Source organism: Panicum hallii, chromosome 7 (genome assembly GCF_002211085.1).
Source record: "Panicum hallii strain FIL2 chromosome 7, PHallii_v3.1, whole genome shotgun sequence".
NCBI lineage: Eukaryota > Viridiplantae > Streptophyta > Magnoliopsida > Poales > Poaceae > Panicum > Panicum hallii.
In genome coordinates, this window is record NC_038048.1 from 36,306,559 (window position 1) to 36,319,037 (window position 12,479).

General features: G+C 50.0%; 2 protein-coding genes and 1 pseudogene across 2 annotated transcripts; all 3 read left to right on the forward strand.

Annotated features, from left to right (window-relative positions):
- The first annotated feature begins 49 nt into the window (after positions 1–49).
- On the forward strand, positions 50–1,631 carry LOC112899183 (basic 7S globulin-like). The gene has a single exon (XM_025967544.1). It carries the CDS (start codon positions 68–70, stop codon positions 1,364–1,366), a length of 1,299 nt encoding a protein of 432 aa, XP_025823329.1. The 5' UTR covers positions 50–67; the 3' UTR covers positions 1,367–1,631.
- A 1,476-nt stretch (positions 1,632–3,107) lies between these two features.
- On the forward strand, positions 3,108–4,595 carry LOC112899184 (annotated as a pseudogene).
- Positions 4,596–9,767: 5,172 nt separating this feature from the next.
- Positions 9,768–12,087, forward strand: LOC112899188 (deoxymugineic acid synthase 1-D-like). Its single transcript, XM_025967551.1, has 4 exons — positions 9,768–10,213; positions 10,405–10,648; positions 11,119–11,286; positions 11,461–12,087. Exons 1-4 carry the CDS (start codon positions 9,870–9,872, stop codon positions 11,686–11,688), a joined length of 984 nt encoding a protein of 327 aa, XP_025823336.1. The 5' UTR covers positions 9,768–9,869; the 3' UTR covers positions 11,689–12,087.
- Positions 12,088–12,479: the final 392 nt, after the last annotated feature.

Here is a 12,479-nt window from a genome sequence, read left to right on the forward strand (position 1 = left end):
AAAAGGGGCACGGCGCGGTCGATCCAGAGCCATTCACTTCACCCAAGTGTTCCACTACTACTCCACCATGTCGCCGCACGGCAGCAGCTCGCCCGGGCTCCCGCTTTTCGTGCTCTCGCTGCTCCTGCTGTCGCCTCCGGGCACACTCGCCGGCGGCGATGGCCGCCCGCCCTCCAAGCCCATAGTGACCCCCATCTCCAAGGACGGCTCCACCTCGCTCTACACCATCCCCGTCAAGGGCGGCGCGCCGCTCGTCCTCGACCTCGCCGGCCCGCTGGTCTGGTCCCCATGCCAGCCCGGGCACCGCACGGTCCCCTGCAAGTCCAGCGTGTGCACCGCTGCCAACCGGAACCACCCGGCCAACTGCGCGTACACGGGCACCGGCCAACCGGGGTCCCCCGACCCCACCTGCGCCTGCACCGCGTACCCGTACAACCCGGCCAGCGGCCAGTGCGGCAGCGGCGACCTCACCATCGCGCCGCTGTCCTCCAACGCCACCGACGGCAAGAACCCGCTGTTCCCGGTGTCCTTCTCCGCGTACGCGGCCTGCGCGCCCGATGGGCTCCTCGCGTCGCTGCCCTCAGGCGCCGCCGGCGTCGCGGGGCTGTCGAGGCAGCCCCTGTCGCTGCCGTCCCAGGTCGCGTCCAGGCTCAAGGTGGCGAAGCAGTTCGCGCTATGCCTCCCCGGAGGCGGCCAGACCGGCGCGGCCATCTTCGGCGGCGGCCCGTTCGAGCTCCAGGCCGCCCCGCCCATGGAGCTCGCCGAGGACCTCCGCAAGAACGCGCTCCCGCTCCTCGTGAACCCCAAGAACGGCGCCTACTACTTCCGCGTCCACGGCATCGCCGTCAACCAGGCGCAGGTGCCCGTGCCGGGCGGCGCCTTCGACCTCGACCGCCGCCAGGGCACCGGAGGCGTCGTGTTCAGCACCGTGACGCGGTTCACCACGTTGCGCTCCGACATCTTCAGCCCGCTGATCAACGCGTTCGACGCGGCCACCAGCGGCATCCCGCGCCGGAAGCCCATGCCGCCGTACGATCTGTGCTACGAGGCGTCGGCGTTCAGCTCTACCCGGGTCGGCCCCGGCGTGGCGAACATCGACCTGATGCTCGACGGCGGCCGCACCTGGACGCTGCCCGGCGCCAGCTCGCTGGTGCAGGTGGACGAGCGGACACTGTGCTTCGCGTTCCAAAGCATGGGGTCCGAGTCGACGGTGGCTAACTCGCCGGCGGTCATCATCGGGACGCACCAGATGGAGAATAACCTGGTGCTGTTTGACCTGGAGAAGGGGACAGTCGGGATCAGCGGGCTGCTCTTGGGAAGGCGCACCACCTGCGGCAACTTCAACTTCGCCATGGGGAGCTCGTAGAAGTGTCGAGTAGCCAGAGGAGGACCTTTCAACTTCCATGCATGGTCATATGAGTCCAGCGCCACGCCGCCACCGTTTCGTTTCTCCGTTTCCATGTCCTCTATACAGTACTTTGTAGCGCATCTGTTAGTTTCTGTTAGTGTCGTTTTAGCAATGGAAATAAAAATGCCTCGACTCCTTGAGTGAGTTGGCATGCTACCAATATTTGATACTTTCCCTTTTATCGTCAGTTTTTATGAAAATTTTATTATTTCAGTTAAGACAACCCATTTGTACCTATTTTATCTCCCTCTTAATGAAAAACATGCTGAGACACGGTCGCGAAAAAAAATCCTAAACAACCATAAGGTCCAAGATACACATCCAAGGATAAAAATAAGGGAAAAGGCTTATTTTATTATCCTGAGCAATCTAATTTGTGTGTTTTAACACCCTGAATAAAATTAGGCTTGATTTAGTCCCTCAAATTGAAATAGTTCAATCTATCTTTATTTGAGATCAGTTTTTTTCATTTCTCCACGTACAAGTTGACTTTTATATTCAAACTTCATGGAATGACTTGTAAAATGATGCCCTACATAAGAGAAAAAAAAACATTAGAAATTTTCATGTAGTTTTGTATCTACAGAATCGATTTTGCAGGTAATGTTCCCTTTTTTGAGAAGAGTAAATGTTTCTACCGTATCTATGTCTCAATCCCCCCATTGTTGCTGTGTTTTAAAACTAAAAACCGATAATATGGGCTCTAAGGAGAGGTGCAGTGTTTGCCAAAATAGATATGAAACTGTGCACTTTGTTTCACTACTTTCACTTGTGCCATCTAGGGCTTTTTGATCCCCATGAAAATGTCCTCTCTTTCCTATGTAAAATTTTTTGTTTAGTTACTTTTTTAAAAAAGAACACATCTATTGCAGGTATCTAGTTTGCAGTGAAGTGGCGCGAGAAGATACTGTATGTATGTCACTTTGCTCATCAGGTATACTGCTGAACAGTTGGCACATACAGTATGTTTCCCTCAGCGCGCTTGTCTTAAATGAAGACGCTATTGTAGATTTAAGACAAGTGCGGATCGAACAAAATTGAAAAGAAAGAAGGGATGCGCAGCGGCCCACTACGCACGCACCCGCACAGGTGACAGGCCGTCGGTGCTCCAGCTTCCATCGACCACTGCCGGCAAAGAGGACGGTTTCACAGCCCGCCCCCTACCGCGCACGCCAGTTCCATTTCATCGGGGCGATGCAACTTTCTAGCCCCGGCCCAGATCACATCGTTTTGCACGCAACCTTTATTTCTTGATTGTTTCTTGATCGGTTGCCGCGGCGTACTTCCAGATCTGCCTAAGTTTGCCAGGACCGCGGCGTTGATGGCCGTCGTGCCTACGCGTCTCCCGAGCTGCTGCCACTCGCGAGGCCACGCAGGAGCCATGACGCTGGGTGGGTAAGTACGCCGGAGCCGGAGCCGGAGCCGGAGGGCACGCCGTTGCTTTGCCGCAGCGCGTCGAAGCTTCACGGACGCGGCAGCCGGCAGGCGCCCATGCCGCACGCACGTGTCCGGCCGGCTTCTAATGCTACGATCGATACAGCGAGTCCAAGCTAGCTGGCATGTAATCCAGCACGAGATTCTTGCGTGGCAGTTGACCAAATTATTATCATCCAGTCCACGAGGCTATTGATCACTGGCGCTATGCTATAAAAGTGGCACGGCGTTGATGGATTCAGAGCCATTTCACACAAGTGTTCCACTACTAGACCGGACTACGTGAAGCAAACCACGCCTCCAGCTTCCAGCATGCATGTCGCTGCGCCGCCGCAGCTCGCCCGTGCTCCCGCTGCTACTACTGCTGTCGCCTCCGGGGACGCTAGCCGGCGGCGATGGGCACCCGCCGTCTACGCCCATAGTGACCCACATCACAAAGGACTCCGCCACCTTGCTCTACACGATCCCCGTCAAGAACGGCGCGCCGCTCGTCCTCGACCTCGCCGGCCCGTTGGTCTGGTCGGTGTGCCCGCCATCGCACGCCAGGATCCCGTGCACGTCCAGCGTGTGCGCGGTCGCCAACCGGAACCGCCCGGCCGGGTGCGATTACGCGGGCACCGGCCAGCGGCTGCGCCTGCACCGCGTACCCCGTACAACCCGGCCAGCGGCCAGTGCGGCAGCGGCGACCTCACCGCCGCGCCGCTGTCCGTCAACGCCACGGACGGCAGGACCCCGCTGTTCCCGGTGTCCTTCCCCGCGTACGCGACGTGCACACGCCCGACGGGCTCCTCCCCGCGGGCGCCGCGGGCGTGGCGGGCCTGTCGAGGGCGCCGCTGTCGCTGCCGTCCCAGGTCGCGTCCAGGCTGAGGGTCGCCAGGCCAAAAGTTCGCGCTCTGCATCCCCGGCGGGGGCCAGACCGGCGCGGCCATCTTCGGCGGCGGCCCGTTCCAGATCCTGGCCTCCCCGCCCGTGGAGCTCACGGAGGGCCTCCGCCAGAACCCGCTCCCGCTCCCGCTCCTCACCAACCCAGGAACGGCGCCTAATACTTCCGCGTGCGCGGGTGCCCGTGCCGGCCGGCGCCTTGGACCTCGACGGCCGCCGCGGCACGGGCGGCGTCACGCTCAGCACGGTCACCCCCTACACCGCGCTGCGGCCGGACGTGTACCGCCCGCTGCACGACGCGTTCGACGCGGCCACGCGCGGCATCCCGCGCGCGCCGCCCGTGCAGCCCTTCCGGATGTGCTACCGGGCGTCCGCGTTCGGGTCCACCCGGGCCGGCCCCGGCGTGGCGAGCATCGACCTGATGCTCCACGGCGGCCGCAACTGGACGCTGCCCGGCGCCAGCTCGCTGGTGCAGGTGGACGGCCAGACCCTGTGCTTCGGGTTCGTCGAGATGGACCCCGCGGCGGCGGCGGTGCCCGGCACGCCGGCAGTCGTTGTTGGGGGCTTCCAGATGCAGGACAACCTGCTGCTGTTCGATCTGGAGAAGGGGACGCTCGGGATCAGCGGGCTGCTCCTCGGAATGCGCACCCACTGTGGCAACTTCAACTTCACCATGGGAAGCTCGTAGAAATGTGAAGCGTGCCGGGAACTGCAGCAGGAAGCCTGATCTAGGCCTTCTTGGTTTCCCTTACCTGAGAATCTATTACGTGAGAATTAAGATTTTCCGATAATGCGCTGTCTGGAGAATACGCTGTCTGAAGAATCTGGGGGTGTTTGACAATTCTGATTATTTCTACTGGATTGTCTGTTCTGACTGTAAAATGACCTATATGCCCCTGAGTTCTGTAATAGCTCTTTTGATCGGATTTCTCTATCATTTTCAATTCTAAGTATATTATTAGTACCAGAATTTTGTTATAGTATAACTATAGTCATAAAACACACAATAATGATAAAATAAACTAATAAATAATAGTCATGATGAACATAGATTAATAAGTAATACAATTTTACAATGATATTCAAGATATCATAGAGGCAGCAATAGCATCACGAAAGGCACCCATATCAATGTCATCTCCTGGAGCACTAGCATCGATCATGGTAGGTTGGCTGCCACCGGTAGCATCATCTTGCACATCGGAGTTGAAATCTGGATCTTCATTGGTATTTTCTCTAACAAAATTGTGAAGAGCCATCCATGCAACTATAATTTTTGCTTGTCTGGTAATAGAATAGCTAGGCGAGGGTAACAAGATACGCCACTTCATCTTCAACACTCCAAATGAACGTTCAATCACATTTCTAAGTGATGAATGTGCTTGATTGAACATTTCTTTTTCTCCCACTGGTTGGTGATGTTGCCATTCCGAAACATGATACCTTTGTCCCTTATAAGGTGCAAGATACCCTTTTCTATTAGGATATCCGGAGTCTACAAGATAATACTTTCCATTGGGAGGCTTTGGGAATTGGTTCTGGTATGTGAGTAGAGTATCCAAAAATACTCGAATGTCATGTACGGACCCAGGCCAGCCAATGACAACAAATATAAATCTCATATCAAAGTCACAAACAGCCATAACATTTTATGAAGTATACCCATGCCTACTAATATATTTTGGTTGTTCAGATGCCGGAATAGTGACTTCTATATGCGTGCCATCGATGGCACCAATACAATCTTTGAAATGAGGCCAAACCTTGCTTCTTGCAACTTAGAGTGAATTGTTCCAAACTGTGGATCCTTTGGCCTAATATTGTGAAAAGCTGGTCCCATAATAGCATCTACAACTTCATCAACCTTTCTACTAATTGTTTCCAATGAGTATTTGAACCTATTCTTAACTTGCCTAAATGATTGAGGACCACCACACATCCACAAAAATATGGCTAATGCTTCCTTCGTACACATTTTTCGACTTGATTTCAACCCATAATTCTGTACCAAAGTATCATGGAGACGTAGAAAAACTGACCTTGACATTCTGAACATATTATAGCACTCAACTGGATCCGCTAGAATTAGCTCAACCCATTGGATCCCAGTCATAACAGGAATATTATCAGGAATTGGTGCATTCCTACCAGTTGATCCAGAACCCATGCACTCCAAAGCCAAATACGCCACCAGGAAATCATCATCTGAGTCACTCATCTATTACAAAAAAATAAATACATGAATCATATACCACACATACAACATATAATATTATTATGTCAACAAAACAAATAGAAATTATTATCTCTCAAGCATACAACACAGGCAAGCTATTATGTCTCAAGCAAACAACAAATAGGAATAAAATTTCTCAAGCAAACAACAAATAGAAATTAAAAGTCTCAAACAAACACACTAGTGCTTCTTACTATCTTCCCATGCCCTCCTTAGCCAATTTAACCTCCCATTTGATGTCTTTAAAGTAATGAACATATCACGGTACTCTTTCTTTATAAGAAGTTGTGTGGCGTAGTAATGTTCATCACTGCCTTCTTCAGCCCCATCCTTGATCACTTGATTCAACATGTTACCAATTTCCTTCCTAACACTGTCAACAACATTTGAGGTGGCTGAATTATTGCTACTTTCAGCTTTCTTCTCATATGCATCCATATGCATCCACTAAGCGCTTCATACACTGATCCCTAAAGGTCTTCTTCTTCTTTCCCTTGGGGGATAATGGAGCTGGCCTCTTGCCTAAAGTTGGAGTGACATTTGGGGGAGTAGGGACCTGCCTTCCCTCTCTAACTCTATTCTGACCACCATCATCTTCTTGGCCACCACCTTCTCCATTTGAAGGAACAAATGATGTTTCGTTTGTAACACTAATAGCTTCAAATATAATCCGCATTTGCTCCTCATGCTCAAGTGGTGCATCCTTAAAGCATATACAACCGGACATAGCCTAAAAAGGAAAGGTGATAATCTTGTAAATTTAAACAGGTAACTTTTTTTATTTCAAAAACTGAAAATCTGCAATGTATACTCACATCATTTTGATCTTTCCACCATTTGTCATCCGCCACGATACACCCTGCCATAGGATCCCTACCCAAGCCGGTAGCTCTCGTGTTCAATGTCTTCCATTGGGTATACCTTCTTTTAAGTGCATCCCACCTATTCTTCATTTGCCCTTCATTGTAAGGTCTCTTGGTATGTTCAAAAAACTTACGTACAAGATTCGCATACCCAGTGCTGTTCAAAGAATGTTGGAGTCTATTATGGGTCAGAACTTCTTCCACACAAATATCATTAAATGTTTTGGCAATCCCATTTCGCCACAACCTTTGCTCCTTTTTCCATCTACTCAAAATATAGGGTTAACATTATCACAATTTCTTGCATGTAGGACTAAATTTTCTACAGACATGTATACATTATTGATCCCAAGATCTACATGCAGAGCATTCAAATCCTTAATGATGAGCAGCGATTCTAAAACATTGCTATCACCTAATTTGTAGGCTCTTTGATCTTTATGTCAATTTTGCTTTAAAATTTTTCTTCTAACTTGATATCAGTCAGAATGGCAGATTACTTTTTTCTGAATGGTTCACAATTATGCTTGTAGGGTTATTTATGATTCCTTTTATACACTAAGTTTGTATTTTTCATTAGGTTTTTTGAAGTTCCTGACATGTAAATTGATTTTTTAGAGAAAAGTTTCGCACGCTTTAGAGTCTGTTTGGATCAAACCAGCTAATTGGTAGATAGCTAATTTTAGCTAGGGTGCATCCAAACCTTCTAACTAGCTGGATAGTAACTATCCAATTAGCTGGACCAACCCATCTAATTCAGCTAGCTAGCTAATGGATTAGCTGGGTGGATCCAGACTGAGCCTTATTTGTCCAAAACAAAGCACATTGATACTTCAATTATTCTAGTGAGAACAACTGAGGCCAAAGGCCAAGAAAGTGTGCAAATCCCAACTGTACTCGTGAACCAAAAGCTAACGAACAAATGCCAAACTTTCCAGACTAGCTAGCTTCCTGTTTTGTTCTTTTTTACCACGATAGGTGCAAACTCCAAAGGGCACATCTAGCATTTGACCATATTCTGGACTCAAATGTGTGCACTCATATATGAGGAGGAAGAAAAATCACCTTGAAGCACCTGCAGCAAGTTCAATCCGGCTAGATCTGATGAGGAACACCTCTGAGGACGAATCTCGCGACTGGGGACGAGGGCTTGATGGTGTGCCCCTATTTGGTGGCGACCCTGGGGAGGAGGGGCGACGACTAGACGATGGGGAGGGGCGGCGGCCGGTGCAGAGAGGGCCGCTGGCCGGGCGTCGGGCTAGGGGAAGAGAGGCACCGCGCCTGGAGATGGGGAGGGGCGGCGGCCGGTGCAGAGAGGGGCGCTGGCCGGCGTCGAGCCAGGGGAAGAGGGGAGACGCGACTGGAGATGGGGAGGGGCGGTGACTGGTGTAGAGGGGGCGGCGGCCGGTGCAGAGAGGGGCGTTGGCCAGGCGTCGAGCTAGGGGAAGAGGGGCGCCGCGCCTGGAGATGGGGAGGGGCGCAGAGGGGGCGGCGGCCGGTGCAGAGGGGCCGGCGGCAGGGAGAGGTGCTGGCGGCGCAAGAGGTGGGAGGAGAGCGAGGGGTCGGGAGGACCGAGGGAGAGGTCAGGCGCATGGGGTGGGGAGCTGAGGGTGGGGTATGCGGAGGAAAATGCGTTCGCTTTCCTAGGAATCGAGGGAAAGGATCCCGACCAGAAAAATCGCTCCCCAGTTGTATTTCGGATTCCCAGAGAAGCAACGGTGGAAAAAATCGAGCTTACAATCGAGGTGTTTGGTGGGATTCCCGCTTTTTTCCACCGAGAATCCGATTTTAATCGGAACCAAACAGGGCCCTAGAGTCACATCACGCCGGCAATGTGTTGCTTTGGCCTTGTTTCGTTTCGGTTACTCCGCTGGTTGTTTGGTTCACGGACTCTAGTTTATTTCTTGTCGCATCGAATTATAGAAGAATTAAATATAAAGTAATTATAAATATTAATTATATAGATGGAGACTAATTTGCAAGATGAATCTATTAAGTCTAATTAATTCATCATTAGCACATATTTACTGTAGCACTGTATTATCAAATTATGGGCTAATTATGCTTAATAGATTCATCTCGCAAATTAGTCTCCATATATGCAAAGTTTTGTATTTAATCTATATTTAATACTTCTAATTAGTAACTAAGCATTCAATTTGACAGGTACTAAAGTTTAATCCTTAGAATCAAACACCTCTTAGAAGAACCAAACACCCTCTTAGTAGCCGGTTGTTAGCAATGTGATCTTTTGTTTTTGAAAAATCTATTTAGCAATGTAAATAAAATGGTCACTTTTGATCAAATTTTACTTCCCTGGGCAACTGATGTGCTGTGCATCCCATTCCCATCAAGTTTCCATCGTCTTCGTTAATTCTAGGTTGAAAGAAACTGATGGGGATTTATTCACCAACAGATTTGCAGGGCATCAATTTTCCATCCGGGTTTCCGTGTTAATGGGCTCTGTTTCTTGAACACACGCGTTCGCGTTGGCCCATCTAGCCCGGATCTGCAATCTGAACTGTCTGAGAGACTGTCGAGAGCATTGACTGACAGAGACCATTGGCCGCGACAGCAGTGCGCGTGCCAGATAAAACTACCGGTAGATTGGCGGTCGCTAAGGAAGTTAGGATAGTCTATATAGTATTTAATATGCTTCAATTTACTAATTTAGCAATGTAATTAAAGATGAGAGAGAAAAAAGACTAAGAAACTGGATCTCATATAAAAAGTAGTTTCTTCCGCAAAGTTCTAAATCTAAAAGCCCAAAGTCTAGAAAAGTACATAAAACGATCTATGGATATCATAAATATCAAAATAGAATTAAAGAGTGGGAAGAAATTGGATATCGTAGACACCCGCTACATGGTTTTTTTTTTCTACCGTCCTAATCAATCTACACGTCTCTTGCGGTTCACGAGGCTCTTTTCATTTGCTCTCGGAAGCAGGGGGCGGTTCGTCACTCAGCAGTCAGCAGTCAACTCCTGCTTGCCTTGGTTCGACGGAACAAGCAGAGAGAAAAGTAGAGCGCGCGGCCGCCGCCACCATGGCGCCGCCACCAGGGAGTGCCGCAGCTCGCTCCCCCAGGATCCCGGCGTTCCTGGCGGGCCCCGCCGGGCGGCCGGTGCCGGCCGTGGGGCTCGGCACGTTCTCGCTCCCGCTCGTGGAGGACGACGTCCGGGCCGCGGCCCTCGCCGCGCTGGGGCTCGGCTACCGCCACCTCGACGCCGCCGCGGTCTACGGCTCCGAGCGCGCCGTCGGCGAGGCCGTGGCCGAGGCGGCGCGGCGCGGGGCCGTGGCGTCCAGGGCGGATGTGTTCGTCACGACCAAGGTGTGGTGCACGCAGTGCCACCCGGACCTCGTGCTCCCGTCGCTCAGGGAGAGCCTGCGGTGCGGTAGCTTTCTGGCATCAAGTTCGCTGCTCCTCTATTTCTTAATTGCTTCGATTATATTGAATTACTCCAGTAGAATTTTTGGCAGCTGGGAGTATCAATTTCAATTGCACCAAAATAATCACTGTCCTTTGCTTTGGGGTCAATCTGCTCAGGGAATTGAAGCTTCTTTGATCCCTTCATCTGCAGGAACCTTCAAATGGAGTACGTTGATCTGTACCTGGTTCACTGGCCCATGGCTGTAAAACCAGGCAAGCCCCACTTCCCAATGAAGAGGGAGGACATCGTGCCCCTGGACCTGGCCGGCGTCTGGCGGGCAATGGAGGAATGCCATCGGCTGGGGCTTGCCAAGATGATCGGCGTCAGCAATTTCACGACAGGGAAGCTCAAGGAGCTGCTTGCAACCGCAAAGATCCCCCCAGCAGTGAATCAGGTTCGTGTGGATCAGTTGGTGAATAGTCACAAATGGCAGCAGTTCCCTTTTTCATTGTAGATACGACAACCGAGAAATATTATACTTGCATAGTTCAAAACACATGTTATTTTAGTATTTCTTATTACTATCTTAAAATATCTGCTGTTGTTGCACAACTCCTAGACAAAGACAACTTTCGCTTATTTTTAGTCTTACCCTTAAATAACTTACTAGAGGGTAAGATGGTCAGATTACTTACCTCAGCTCTAAAACAAGTGCAGCGAAGCTGAAGGAGTACTATACTTCATACAACAATAAAAACAAAAATGCTACTATGTGCTAGAGCAGCAGAGCTCGACTGCTCGAGCCAATTTGATGAAATCTTAGTTGCTTATTGTACCTGGCTCTGCTCTCGAGTCTCAAGTGTCCCACACTGTCTCACATGCCACAGTATCACAGATATTGATGAATGAGATTACACTCTGCAGGTCGAACTAAATCCATCTTGGCAGCAGCAGAAACTAATCGAGTTCTGCAAAGAAAAGGGTATCCATGTGACTGCTTATTCTCCATTGGGAGGCCAGTTTGGATCTAGAGTACTACAGTCTAAGGTTCTACATGAGATTGCGCAGGCTAGAGGGAAATCGGTGGCTCAGGTATCGACTGTGATTCTCAGTCTCAATGCTTCTTGATCCAGTTTAGCGATCCACTTAATTTCTCATCATGAAAGGCTCCATGTGTACTGACGCTACTGGATCGGAGCATTGTTAGCATCATGTTAGCTGTTAGCTGCATGACTGACATCCCATCGGCATGCTTTCTCCCCCCAGATTTCGCTGAGGTGGATCTTCGAGCAAGGCGCGAGCATGGTGGTGAAGAGCTGGAAGCAGGAGAGGCTCAAGGAGAACACGGAGATCTTCGACTGGGAGCTCAGCGACGAGGAGCGGCTGAAGATTAGTCAGATGCCGCAGCACAAAGTGGCCAGAGTGTCGGGAATCCTCTGCCCCAAAGGCGTCTCCAGCGTGGATATCGCCGAGGTCGATGTTCTCGAAATGTAACCGGCACCTCCGTCTATTTGCAATGGGTGGCACGAGCATGAGGAGACGCACAGGGAATTTCTGGAAGCCGCACACTCAACCTGAATTTCTCTTTAGCGCACCTGCAGCTCGGACATGCACCTAGGATTTGTAGTTTATAAGGATAAAAAAGTGGTTTTAACTAAAAATAGTAATAAAATTACTCAATAAATACTGTCAATGTCGATGTAGTAATGTACCCACAGCTCTTGCTCTAAGAATTTCTAGAGCTAGCGATGGTCAGCTCTGAAAATTATTGGAGCTGTGTATATTGTACATTGGGGTATTGCAACTGAAGCGGGGTCTGTAAAGTGAAAAATATTGGAGCTTTGTATATGTTTCATTTCGGGTCTTCTATGAATGATGTCATGGTCATTGCTACATTTTCTGACTGAATATTGGGAAGAAAAAAAACCAGTATGATCTGTAAATTTTATAAAGACGAGAAAGAGTTTATGTACGCAAGGACTTAAAAAAAGGCTACAATAGTTTACATGGATGAAAGCTATGTACAATCAATCCATGGAACAAATAGAAGGATGGCGCTCCTCTTTGTCCTAGGTAAATGCAGGATAAATTGAGCCATCCTACTCCAAGCTCCAAGGTTCAGGTATTTTTCCATCAAACTTCAATACATTACCTTGTGCTGAAGGAAAGTTTGGCTCAGCAGCATCAATCAAAGAGGAGCCTCTTGATTGAACCTTGGAACGCATCAGTGGACCAAAGAGTTAAATCTTCTCTACATGTTCTAGAGATCATCAAGTTTGTTTCAT